General features: G+C 53.8%; 1 protein-coding gene across 1 annotated transcript in view; it reads left to right on the top strand.

Annotated features, from left to right (window-relative positions):
* AP3B2 (adaptor related protein complex 3 subunit beta 2) overlaps positions 1 to 12,472 on the top strand; it is a 33,047-nt gene that overhangs the window by 11,029 nt on the left and 9,546 nt on the right. The window contains exons 5-14 of the mRNA XM_039217263.1: positions 2,798 to 2,958; positions 3,233 to 3,299; positions 3,398 to 3,580; positions 3,965 to 4,248; positions 4,696 to 4,750; positions 5,076 to 5,147; positions 6,444 to 6,506; positions 6,836 to 6,968; positions 7,220 to 7,329; positions 7,977 to 8,153. Coding sequence (XP_039073194.1) covers positions 2,798 to 2,958; positions 3,233 to 3,299; positions 3,398 to 3,580; positions 3,965 to 4,248; positions 4,696 to 4,750; positions 5,076 to 5,147; positions 6,444 to 6,506; positions 6,836 to 6,968; positions 7,220 to 7,329; positions 7,977 to 8,153 — 1,305 coding nt within the window. The remainder of the gene's footprint in view (positions 1 to 2,797; positions 2,959 to 3,232; positions 3,300 to 3,397; positions 3,581 to 3,964; positions 4,249 to 4,695; positions 4,751 to 5,075; positions 5,148 to 6,443; positions 6,507 to 6,835; positions 6,969 to 7,219; positions 7,330 to 7,976; positions 8,154 to 12,472) is intronic.

Raw genomic sequence — 12,472 nt, 5'->3', positions numbered from 1 at the left:
CCATACGTGAGTGGGCCTGGCCAGCTTCCAGTAAGTTTTGATTTATAAAAAAGGCAGAAGACAGATCTGGCCGAGGGCTGTGGTGTGCCAACCTTTGCTCTAGAACATATCTGCCAGGTCATCTCCAGTGACAGAGATGTCACTCCTTCATAAGGAAGTCGCTCCATTTTCAGACAAACACAACTTTTTTTTTAAAAAGCATTATATTGGGGCGCCTGGGTGGTTCAGTCGGTTAAGCGTCCGACTTCAGCTCAGGTCATGATCTCACTGTTTGTGGGTTCGGGTCATGATCTCACTGTTTGTGGGTTCGAGCCCTGCATCGGGCTCTGTGCTGACAGCTAGCTCAGAGCCTGGAGCCTGTTTTGGATTCTGTGTCTCCCTCTCTCTCTGACCCTCTGCTGCTCATGCTGTCTCTCTTCCTCTCTCAGAAATAAATAAAATGTTAAAAAAATTTTTTTAAATAAGTAAAAAGCATTATATTGATCCAAACCTTCATAGCTATAATTTTTAAAATTTCAGACTCAACAAAAGGCACAAAGAATAATAAAAGGAATAGCTATATACCCAGCATAAGAAATGAAACTCTTGTCAACAGCCAAAGCCCCCATGTGTCTTCTCCTGTTTATAATTCATATGCATGTGTTTATTCTTTCGCTGCTTATTTACACGTTTGTAAATAATATGCAGTATTGTTTAGTAAATGGTATCATATGATAGATGTGTTCGTCTAAAATTCATTTTGTTTCTGTTGTTGCTAAAGGTTTTGGGCTCTCCTGCACATTAGACCCATTCATTTCCATCCATGTTTCTCCCTTCTTTTTATCCACCCAGCCTGAGACTGATTTCTTAGCAGCCCGCTAAGGTGGGTGGCTCAGTTCAGACAAACCTCCAGTGAGCAGTCAGATAACCCAGGTCTCCCTACATCTTGTCTTTATGCAGTTGGTCCCTTGAATCCCTTATGAAACCGTATTATGTTTTCTTTTATGGGTTCAGCATCACATCGAATTCAGGGCGGCTCTAAATCTCAATCTTGTCCTGATTTTGTGTCTTCCTCCAAGATGTTGACGAACTGTACAGACCAGGGCATCAGATTATGAGTCCCGTGGCATGTCATGTTTCCAGGCGACACCGACCTGTTAATAAACCTTCCCCAAGTACAACGTTTTACCACGTTGTGGATCCATCTAATTACAGTCAGCTGGCATTTTCTTATCTTGTTAGAAAGGATCTTATTCAGTAGCAGAGAAAGTTCTTAACACCTTTCATGTGTAAAGGGCTGTGGGGATACAGAGACAAAATAGATATGAATTCTGCTCTTAAAACACTTACATATTAAGTGAAACAAAAGGCCTGCATCAAAAACGGCAGTCCGGGACGTGCTGAGACTCCCTCCAGTGCCTTGCTGAAATCAAGATACACAGTGTTAATATCGACCAGCCTAGTTACCCTATCAGAATGGAAAATGTGTGGTTTTTTTTTTTAGTAGTCTCCTGTGGATCTATAATCATTTCCAAATAAAGGGGGGGGGGAGAAGAAATACAGGTTATAGCAGTGGATATGATACGATTTGACTCTAAGAAAATACAGACTCTTGCTTTTTAAATAAGTGATTCTAAACCATGTGTTTAAGAATCAATTCTAGAATTTTGATGGGGTTACCATCATCTTCCCCCGTCATTTTGTGGATATTCTTTCTCCATTTTATTTTATTTCTGAGACAGAGAGAGAGACAGTACAAGAGGGGGAGGCAGAGAGAGAGGAAGATACAGAATCTGAAACAGGCTCCAGGCTCTGAGCTGTCAGCACAGAGGATGACGCGGGGCTCGAACCCACGAACTGTGAGATCATGACCTGAGCCCAAGTCGGACGCTTAACCAACTGAGCCACCCAGGCGCCCCCCTCCATTTTAGAACATCAGCGGAGAGTCTGCTCTTTAGTGTTCCAATACCTCTCTCGCTGCCCATCATTCAGTGAAATTCTCAGCAGGGGCGTCTGGGTGGCTCAGTTGCTTAAGCTTCAACTTTGGCTCAGGTCATGATCTCAAGGCTCATGCGTTCAAGTCTAGCTCTGGTCATGATCTCGAGGTTCATGAGTTCAAGCTGTCAGGCTCTGTGCTGACAGCTGGGAGCCTGGAGCTTGCTTTGGATTCTGTGTGTCTCTCTCTGCCCCTCCCCTGCTCCTGCTCTCTCTCTCTCTCAAAAAGAAACATTAAACAAATTTTTTTTAATAAAAAAAAAAGACTCACAGCAATTTACAGCTACCGCTGCCCCTCACCCGTGATTACAATACACGGTGTCTAAGGCTCTTCTCAGGTGCGGATTGGAAGGGATAGGAGCAAAGAGGAGGGGCCTGCACACCTATTCTGTTTTAAACGCTGGAGGAAGAGGAAGAACAGCAATTTTTGGGAGGTTGCTGGGAGGAAGGAGTGTTAACCAACTCTTTGGAAGGGAGGCCAGCTTGCATTTGCTGGCAGTCAGCCCTGGCGTCAACACAAAGACCCCCACCCCCATGCAGGGATCAGGAGGTGATTCAGGAACTTTAGGTATTCGGAAAGATTTTTACTCTTCCTGAAAGTGAAGCAAGCCATTGCCACAACTGTTCGGGCCTCAGATGTCCCTAGCGGGGACCGACAGTCAGTTCTCTCATGTGGTACCCCCTCCCCCCAGGTACCTAGCACTGGCACATTGTGCAGGGAGGCAAGAACAGGTGGTAGCTAGGGACAGTGAGTTCCACAGGTGTGGCCTTCCCATCAGGCCACTGTGCCCTCTCATGGCTCTGCCTGCACCTCTGCTCTTAGGACCCCAACCAGCTGATTCGGGCCAGTGCCCTCCGCGTCCTGTCTAGCATCCGGGTGCCCATCATCGTGCCCATCATGATGCTGGCCATCAAGGAAGCTGCGTCGGACATGTCACCCTATGTACGGAAAACAGCTGCTCACGCCATCCCTAAACTCTACAGGTATGCCCCAGCCGCGCCCCTAACTGCTCAGGGGAGTGGTTCCCAAGCCCCCGCCCACCCCTGGCCTCTCCCAAGTCTTGCAGATGGCCTTTCGTTTATGCTCAGATGGTTTAAGACGGTTTGGGGAAGTGATAGAGATGGAGAACTGTGGTGGTGGCAGCTCACACTTCTTAACAAATAGGTTGGGGTGGGGGAAGTGAGCACAGTCTTGGCAAATATTAGGAAGGTGGGAGGTGGGGGAGGGGCAAATCCCTCTTAACAGTTTCTCCTTCAGTTTGGATTCAGACCAGAAGGACCAGCTGATCGAGGTCATCGAGAAACTTCTGGCAGACAAGACCACGGTGGGTACATGGGCGCTCAGGGATGCGTGGTGGAAACGAGACGCGGCAGGGACCCTCTGCCCTTGCGGTTGATCCTCTTGCCACCGTGCGTCCCCCAGCTGGTGGCGGGCAGCGTGGTGATGGCCTTCGAGGAGGTCTGCCCTGAGCGCATCGACCTGATTCACAAGAACTACCGGAAGCTCTGTAACCTGCTCATCGACGTGGAGGAGTGGGGGCAGGTGGTCATCATCAGCATGCTCACCCGCTACGCGCGCACGCAGTTCCTGAGCCCCACCCAGAACGTGAGTGGCCCCGGCCCGGGCAGCGTGGGGGGGGGGGGCGGCCGCGAGGAGGTTTCCCCCGCCCACCGTCTTCCCACCTCCCCCCGTCTCCGCCTCCAGGAATCTCTGCTGGAGGAGAACCCGGAGAAAGCCTTCTACGGCTCGGAAGAGGACGAGGCCAAGGCCCCGGGCTCGGAGGAGACGGCCACCTCCACGCTGCCCGCCCGCAAGCCCTATGTCATGGACCCCGACCACCGGCTGCTGCTGCGCAACACGAAGCCGCTGCTGCAGAGCCGCAGCGCCGCCGTGGTCATGGCGGTGGCGCAGCTCTACTTCCACCTGGCGCCCAAGGCGGAGGTGGGCGTCATCGCCAAGGCGCNCCCCCCCCCCCGTCTCCGCCTCCAGGAATCTCTGCTGGAGGAGAACCCGGAGAAAGCCTTCTACGGCTCGGAAGAGGACGAGGCCAAGGCCCCGGGCTCGGAGGAGACGGCCACCTCCACGCTGCCCGCCCGCAAGCCCTATGTCATGGACCCCGACCACCGGCTGCTGCTGCGCAACACGAAGCCGCTGCTGCAGAGCCGCAGCGCCGCCGTGGTCATGGCGGTGGCGCAGCTCTACTTCCACCTGGCGCCCAAGGCGGAGGTGGGCGTCATCGCCAAGGCGCTAGTGCGACTGCTGCGCAGCCACAGGTGCGGCCCGCCCCGCCCACACCAGGGGCTGACCCGCCCCGGTCTCGCCCCGCCCACACGGGGGAGTGGTGGCTGGTCTGCCCCGCCCACACCAAGGGCTGACCCGTCCCGCCCACACGGGGGCGTGGTGGCTGGCCCGCCCCGCCCACACGGGAGTGGTGGCTGGCCCGCCCCCGCCCCGCCCACACCAAGGGCTGACCCGCCCCGCCCGCAGCGTGGGCTGTCCACACCCGGATGGGTGGGCGGGTCCTGCCAGCGTCTCTCCCACCCTGGGTGCATCCCGCCCGCCCCGTGTCCTCCCCCACCTCTCCACTCTATACCAGCCTCTGTCTTGCCCTCCGACTGGCGCCTACCCCGCCCTCCTCTTTGGCCCGCCTCCCTTCCCTCCACCTGCTGCCCTTGGTCCCAGTGGTGGGGCCAGATACCTCTGTCCTGTCCTCTCCGTAGTGAGGTGCAGTACGTGGTGCTCCAGAACGTGGCCACCATGTCCATCAAGCGCCGGGTGAGCAAGTGACCCAGCCTGCCCTCGCAGTCCGAGGGGTGGCTCCTGCGGGTGCAGGGTGGTGGCGGGGGCCACTGGGGACAGGCAGGATGGGGAGTGCTCAGCTGTGCAGAGTATGGCAGAGGGGAGACCCCAAACGCGGGAGACGCAGGGCCTGGATTCTGAGGGCACCGAGGGAGGAGAACTTGGTGAAGAAAGACCCGGTCAGATCTGAGAGGAGGGTGGGAAGGGCAGTGACGAGGCGGGAAGGATTCGGGGCCCCGGATCAGGAGAGGTGGGGTAGCTCTGGAGAAGCCTCCGTCTGGGGCTGCTTCTCTCGCGCCAGGGTATGTTCGAGCCCTACCTGAAGAGCTTCTACATCAGATCCACCGACCCCACCCAGATCAAGATCCTGAAGGTGAGTGATGGACAGAAGTGCCTGATCCCTTTCCACCCCCTTCCTGCTCCCACCAACCCACTCGGATATCCACAGTGGTCACCTTGGTGCCCACCTATTTCTGGGGCTGGGCCGGTGGCCCCTCCAGCCAAGGGTATTTGCTCAGGAAGCCAAGTTAATGGGGGTGGGGCCAGGGGAGGAAACTGCCCTTTGCCTATGATCCAATAGACATCTGTCCCTTTTCACACGTGAAGAAACCTGATTTTCATAATAACCTCAGGAAGTGTACATTATCTCCATCTTATAAAAATGTAGACCCACGGAGGTGAGGCGCTACCCCAGAGTCAGTCCTGTTGACTCGAAAATTCATACTTTGCCGGCTGCACTCTCCTGTCTTACACCCAGTGTTCTCGCCCCCACATGTCTTCCCCCTCAGGCTTTTATGCAAACACACACTCACAGAAAAAGTGTCAGAAGCCCATACCCACATTCCATTCCTGCTCTGCCTTATTGAGTAATTTCAGCAGCAGTTAATTGTGACCCTCTGAACATCTACTGTGTATCAGTTACAGCTAGATCTAGGGGTGCGAGCCACGGCAGGCTCATCAGACACCTTGCCTTTGGGGAACTTACAGTCCAGTTGGGGTGAGAAGGAGACATTGGGCAGCCAATCCCAAACAAGTGTAGAAAGCCACTTGAGAAATATGGTAAGAAAGAGAAGTGCAGAGGGCTGTCAGAGCATAGACTAGGAAAACATGATCTAGTCTTATGCCGGAGAAGCTCTCCTCCCGGAGGCAAGGCTTGACCTGAGGCCTGAGAAGTGAACATGAATTGTCTAGGCAGATACAGAGGCAGGAATGGCAAGAACTGCTCCCGTGGAAGAAACAGTACATGCAAAGGACCTGAGGCAGGAAGTGGTCTGACAGGAGGCTGGTATGACAGGGACACAGAGAGCAAGGGGGAGACTGGTGTGAGAACAGAGGTAGGCAGTGGTCAGATCCTACAGGGATTTATAGACCACGGTAAGGACGTTGCTCTTTAGCCTAAAAGCAACAGGAGGCTTTGTTTACAACGGAGGCGGAGAGGTGACAGGATCATACTATGAGCATCCTCTGTCAGGGCACCCACTTAAGAGGCAAACTGGTCCTCCTGCCTTTTGGGCAAGTTTCCCAATCTGTCATTTCCTTCATCAGCTTAAGGCTGGGTACGGGGCATCCATAGGCGTGTTTTCCGGTCTGTGAAGTGTGTTTGGAGTGAGGGGTCATGGAGGCACGGAAAGCCCGCAGGCCACCCTGCCCGTTTGTTGTCTCCCTGCAGCTGGAAGTGTTGACCAACCTGGCCAATGAGACCAACATCCCTACTGTCCTGAGGGAATTCCAGGTAGGGGCCGGGCCAGCTCCCAGCCGGAGGGGCCCCGAGAGGTGCCCGCAGCTCCCTGTGCTCAGTGAGAACCGGCCCGAGGGGCCCACCTTCTCTTAGGAGCCCAAAGTGGAGAAAGTATTGTCAGGCCCCTCCCAGAGCCTTCTGCCGGCTCTGGGCTCAGGGAGTCACCGCACGGTGGCTGAGGGCTCACTCTCCCAGAGTTCAGCCTCTAGCACAATGAGTGATTGAATGAGGGGTGACGAGCTTCCCTGAAGGCCACCCACAAGCCCACAGAATCACTGAGGAGCACTGCCTGCTGGGGGTCACTGCGTTGTGGTGTCCCCCAGACCTACATTCGCAGCATGGACAAGGACTTTGTAGCGGCCACGATCCAGGCCATCGGACGCTGTGCAACTAACATCGGCCGAGTCCGTGACACCTGCCTCAACGGCCTGGTGCAGCTGCTGTCCAACCGCGACGGTCAGTGCTTGTTTGCGTGTCCGACCTGGATGACCAGAGGGTGTGCACCTGTCTGTCCAGGCACAATGCACGTTCGTCCCTCTGTCCCTCCATTAGTGTCTTAAGTGTTCCCGTGTCCCCGAGGGCCACCGGAGGAGTGCATGGGGTTGTGGAAGAGAGCCAAGGGTCTGGGGGCATGGCATGGGCATCCGTCGGCCTGCGTGTGGTCACCTGACTGCCCTGGGCTCCCGTGCCCCCTTCCCGCCCTGCAGAGCTGGTGGTCGCAGAGTCAGTGGTTGTCATTAAGAAGCTGCTGCAGATGCAGCCAGCACAGCACGGAGAGATCATCAAGCACCTGGCGAAGCTCACGGACAACATCCAGGTGAGGAAGAACCTCCTGTTGCCCATCCCCCCCATCCCGGTGTCCTTCTCATGATTTTAAAAGCCTGTAATTAAACGCACTAGCCTTAATAGAATCACCTTCCACACCTTCCGTGCTGGTCCTGCACGGGTCTGCAGGTGGAAAAAGGGAACAGATGGGACCAGGCGACCCTGACTTGTTGCCCAAGATTCGTGGGTCCCTTGCTGAGCTCCCTGGCCTGTGCCACCGCTCATGTTTTCTCTAAAGCTCTGGCTGAGGGTGGCCGAGGGTGCACTGGAAAGGCCTAGTGTTTTGCTGTTGCATCGGTAAGTTGAAGTGTTAAGATAAGGCATTCCTTGAAGGTCCAGGAAGAATAGCATGGAACTAAAACACAGAGGGCACAATGGATCTAGAAAATCAGTCTGTTAGACAAGACCAGGACTGACTTTGGGGTTTGAAAGCCTTGCGCATGCTAGTGAACCCCAAAGGCAGAGCGGGGATGCCACTCAGGAAATGCCCACCTTCTACTCTCCGTCCCACAGGACGGGGGCATGAACCCCACGGTTCCCAGCCCAGCACGTGGGAGGAATGCCATTTCCCTGGCAGGCCATGTGCCCGCCCACATTTCCATGTGAACCCCAGTCTTGACTCCTCTCGCGCACCCACAGGTGCCCATGGCCCGGGCCAGCATCCTGTGGCTCATCGGCGAGTACTGTGAGCACGTCCCCAAGATTGCGCCTGACGTCCTGAGGAAAATGGCCAAGTCCTTCACGGCAGAGGAGGACATTGTCAAGCTGCAGGTCATCAACCTGGCAGCCAAGCTCTACCTGACCAACTCTAAGCAGGTAAGGATTGAGAGATGCCCCCTAAAACACCCTGGGCCCCAGAAACAGTCCAGGGAGCAGTCAGTGGGCCCTCACCAGGTAGGTGTGAAGTCCAGCATGTCTTTCTGATGAGAGAGTTCAGGGCAAGGATCTAGTCTCTCCCTGTAACCCATCCCTCTGGTGCCCACAGCTGCTCTGAGGACCCAGGGGCCGGGTAGGGGTGGTGGCCATAGTTGAAGAGGCTCTCCTGGGCGGCTGTGACCTCCGGTCTGCCTATGGGAATGTTCCTACCTGCCGCCTTTGGAATAATGGGGCCTTAAAGACCACGGCTGGGTGGGATTGAGGGAGAGGCCAGTGATGACAAGCACTGGTGGGAGAACATATGTCCCAGGAGATGTGGCCTGTCCTTCTTCCCAAAGCGTGGTGATGTTTGGCCAGTGTCTGCCAGGGATATGAGGACAAATCTCTGCATGGCCAAGGGCATGGCTCAACTAAGGGGAATATCAGGATATTAAAAGCCTCTTGAGTGTCTAGCAGCTCCTGAGATGGTCCCAGGAGATTCTCCTGAGAATCAAGTGTAATGTGCAGAGCTTAAAGGGGCTGGAGACGCCGGCGCCATGGCAGTTCCCACACTCACTGCCCCACTTAGCGAAGGGAGGTAGAGGTTGGCAAACTATATTGCTGGTGGAGCAAATCTGGCCTGCTGTCCGTGTTTGTAAATAAAGTTTTATTGGGATGCAGTCATGTTCATTCATTCGTTTACTGTCTATGGAGGCTATTGTGTTACAACAGCAGAGTTGACTAGTTATGAGAGTCTATACGGTCCACAAAGCCTAAAATAGTTACTCTCTGCCCTTTCTAGAAAAAGGCAGGCGGATTGTGGACGCCCCTGGAGACTGTGACGCCCCTGCTGGCAGGCAGGTGGCTGCTTTGCCATCCCGTGGAGTCTTTAGATGGGAGCACCTGTGCTTCGTCAGTGGTTCCTTTGACCCACGGGGGCTAGGGTGGGCCCCGGGACTCGAGCTGGGCAGGCAGGGCCATCATGGGCTGGGACACTCGTCAGGAGTTGGAAAGAGTAGCACTCGCCCACGGAGCCGTGAAGGGCCGAGTCTGCGAGCATCAGTATTGTGGGCGAAGCGGGTTGCAGAGAGAAGTCTGGGGAAGCGTTCAGTCACTGAACAAATATTTGTGTGCCTCCTTTGTTCGGAGGGGAGGAAGGAACAGGTGCGAGGAACATCTGACACGGCGCAGCCATGTGGGCGGGGAGCCACCCAGATAGGCTGAGGTCCGAGCAGGAGCCCTGAGCCCCGGGATGGTGACGTGTGACGTCCGCGTGCTCGCGTGGGCCTGGGCGTGTCCACATGGCATTTCCCCGCGTTGTCACTCTTAGCTACGTGTGCACTTGTTTCATTGCTTTATCTGGCGTGTGTTTCCTCCATGCGTGGCACGGAGTCGTGTCCTGGGACAGTGACCATCAGTGACTGGCCTCCAAATGCTCAGAGCCGAGGCGGGGAAACAGTACCACAGCACAGAGCCATGAGGACTGTCATCAGGGTTGGCACAGAGAGTGTGGGCATGTCCGGCCGAACTCTTCTCCTTGACAGGACGCAGGGGTCCCAGCCCCAACAGGGCACGCAGAGTAGGCTGTTCAGGCAAATGGACACGGACCTCCGGGCACCTTTGACCTGAAGGTGGGTCCTCCCAGGCACAGGCCCTTGAGGATGGTTCTTTGATTCAGTCAAGGGAGCTCCCTCCCACCTTCCCCTTGTCCGTTTTTTCTTCCCAGCCTGTTCTCAGAGTGCTGGAGAAAAGGGAATCCTTGGCATACTGGGAGAGAGGAGGATGTTCTTGCAAAACAGTGGGGCTACTTCCCCTCCCAGTATCGTGGGTGACATTCTGGGCCTGCTATGGGCCACAGCAATCCCAGCTGTTCCCAACTTACTGCTCCCAGCGCGTGCCAGATCCCAGCCCCGGCTGAGGCCTAGGGGATGGCCAAGATGAAGGTCTGCCCCCCTCTGGCTTAGCAGATAATCCAGTTCCAGGCCAGAGGCCACAAAAGCTCTGATAAAAGATGCACTCACAGAAGACTTGAAGTGAAGGTGGTCATTACACCTGGGGGTGAGGTATGGCACCCGAGGGCAGCTGCCTGGAGTTCTTTTGGGCGTGAGTTTGCCTTTCCTATATGTCAGGCGGATGTGTGGGAGGAGGCTCCGCTGCGGGCCTGGTGAGGGCTCAAATCTGGCCTCTGTAGTGGATGGAAGATTTTGATAAAGTTCTGGAAAATTAAAAGAAAAGTTAACTTTTTTTAAATATAAAAGTAATGCTTGTTCATCATAATGCATTTGGAAAACCTAGAAAAATAATAATTAAAAGTTTAAATTAGCCATAGGTCTACCACTTAGAAAAGACCACCATTAATCTTATAATTTATTTCCTTAGCTTAAAAAAAAAACACATTTCTGGTCCCTGTAAAAGTCACCCAGAAGTTGCACATCTGTGTCTTCTTTAATGTATTAACTTTTTAAAAATGTTTTTATTTATTTTTGAGAGAGAGACAGAACACAAGCAGGAGAGGGGCAGAGAGAGAAAGACACAGAATCTGAAGCAGGCTCCAGGCCCTGAGGTGTCAGCACAAAGCCTGACGCGGGGCTCGAACCCATGAACTGCGAGCTCCTGACCTGAGCCGAAGTCAGACACCTAACTGACTGAGCCACCCAGGCACCCCCGTGTTAACTTTCTCGTTTCTGTTTCATAGTTAGAAAGTTGTTTCCCCATTGATGTATCAATTAAATATTTCCCCTATAATTTCCTCTAGATTTTTTCCTATTTGTATATTTTTTAAATCCATCCTTGTTTTCTCTTGCTGTGTAGTAAGTTACCATAAACTTAGTGACTTAAAACAACATGCTTATTTTCTTGCAATTTCTGTGGGCCAAGGGTCTAGGCCTGGCTTCATTTGGTCTTCTGCTAGGCTGTGGTTGAGATATTGATAAAGGCTGGACTCTCCTCTGGAGGCTTTGCCGGGAAGGGTTCACTTCCGAGCTGGCACGGCTGGTGGTTGGATGCAGTTCCTTCGGATGGTGGGATTGAGGCCCTGGCTTCTGGCTCGCTGTCAGCTGGAGACTACCCTTGCCAAGGGGGTCTCCCAACATGGCTCCTTATTTCTTCAAAGCCACAAGGGAAAAAGCCTTTAGAGCAAGTCTTTTTTTTTTTGATGTTTGTTTATTTTGAGAGAGAGGAAGAGAGTGCAAGCTAGGAAGGGGCAGAGAGAAAGAGAGGATCCCAAGCAGCCTCTGTGCTGTCAGCACAGAGCCCAACGCAGGGCTCCATCCCACAAACCATAAGATCATGACCCGAGCCGAAATCAAGAGTTGGATGCTTAACCACCTGAGCCACCCAGGCCCCCCTCGAGCGAGTCTTAGAAAATGAAACATAACTGTGGGATTCTGTTTCACCCCCATCACCTTTGCCATAGCCTATTGGTCAGAAGCAAGCTTCAGGTCTTGCCACACTCAGAGAAAGGGGATTACATAAGGAGCAGCACCAGGAAGCAGGGATTGTGGGAGAGGACCTTAAAATCTGTGCCACATCCTTCTAGAGCTTATTTTTATACATGAGGTCAGGATGTATTTTGCTTTACTTTTTTGAAGAGCCAGTTTCCCAGTATGATTTAACAGGTGGTTGCCAGGTAGCAGGTGTGTTGGCATCAGTTCTTGAAAAGGAGCCCATGTGGGGCACCTGGGTGGCTCAGTCGGGCTGAGGGTCCAACTTTGGCTCAGGTCATGATCTCATGGTTCATGAGTTTGAGCCCCGCATCGGGCTCCGTGCTGACAGCCTGTCAGTGCAGAGCCCACTTCAGATCCTCTCTTCCTTTCCCCACTTGTGATCTCCTCCCAAAAAAATAAATATTGAAAAAAAAAGGAGTCGATGTTCCTCACTTAAAATTCTCCCTTGGAAGAATTCCCACCAGTCGTGGGAACCTTGTTCTGTCCTTGGTGCGCTGAGGTGTGACTCAGAGACCCTCTTGAGCCGCCCGTAAATCCTGCACATCCCGGCTGAGCGAGGTGAGGGTCTTGGTGGCGCAGACTGGATGCTGTGATTTCTGATGAATGGGTTCTTGGGGTGGAGAAGGGGAATGAATTGTTATAAGCAAATCTTGCAGCGTTGAGGTGGGTGAACCAGCCCCTTCCTGTGTTGGTTGCTGATAGGCTGTTGAGTCTGTGGACAGATGAGCCAAATCTTTAACACTTCCTTCTGGAACCAAGGCAACGACGTGGGGGAGGGCAAGAGTCTGATCAGCCAGCTGGGAAGTCTGTAGAGGGGAATCAGCAGCGTCTTGA

The sequence above is a fragment of the Hyaena hyaena genome, unplaced genomic scaffold (assembly GCF_003009895.1).
Source record: "Hyaena hyaena isolate Hyena2069 unplaced genomic scaffold, ASM300989v1 scaffold_13, whole genome shotgun sequence".
NCBI classification, from domain to species: Eukaryota; Metazoa; Chordata; class Mammalia; order Carnivora; family Hyaenidae; genus Hyaena; species Hyaena hyaena.
This window is presented reverse-complemented; position numbering and strand designations above follow the sequence as displayed.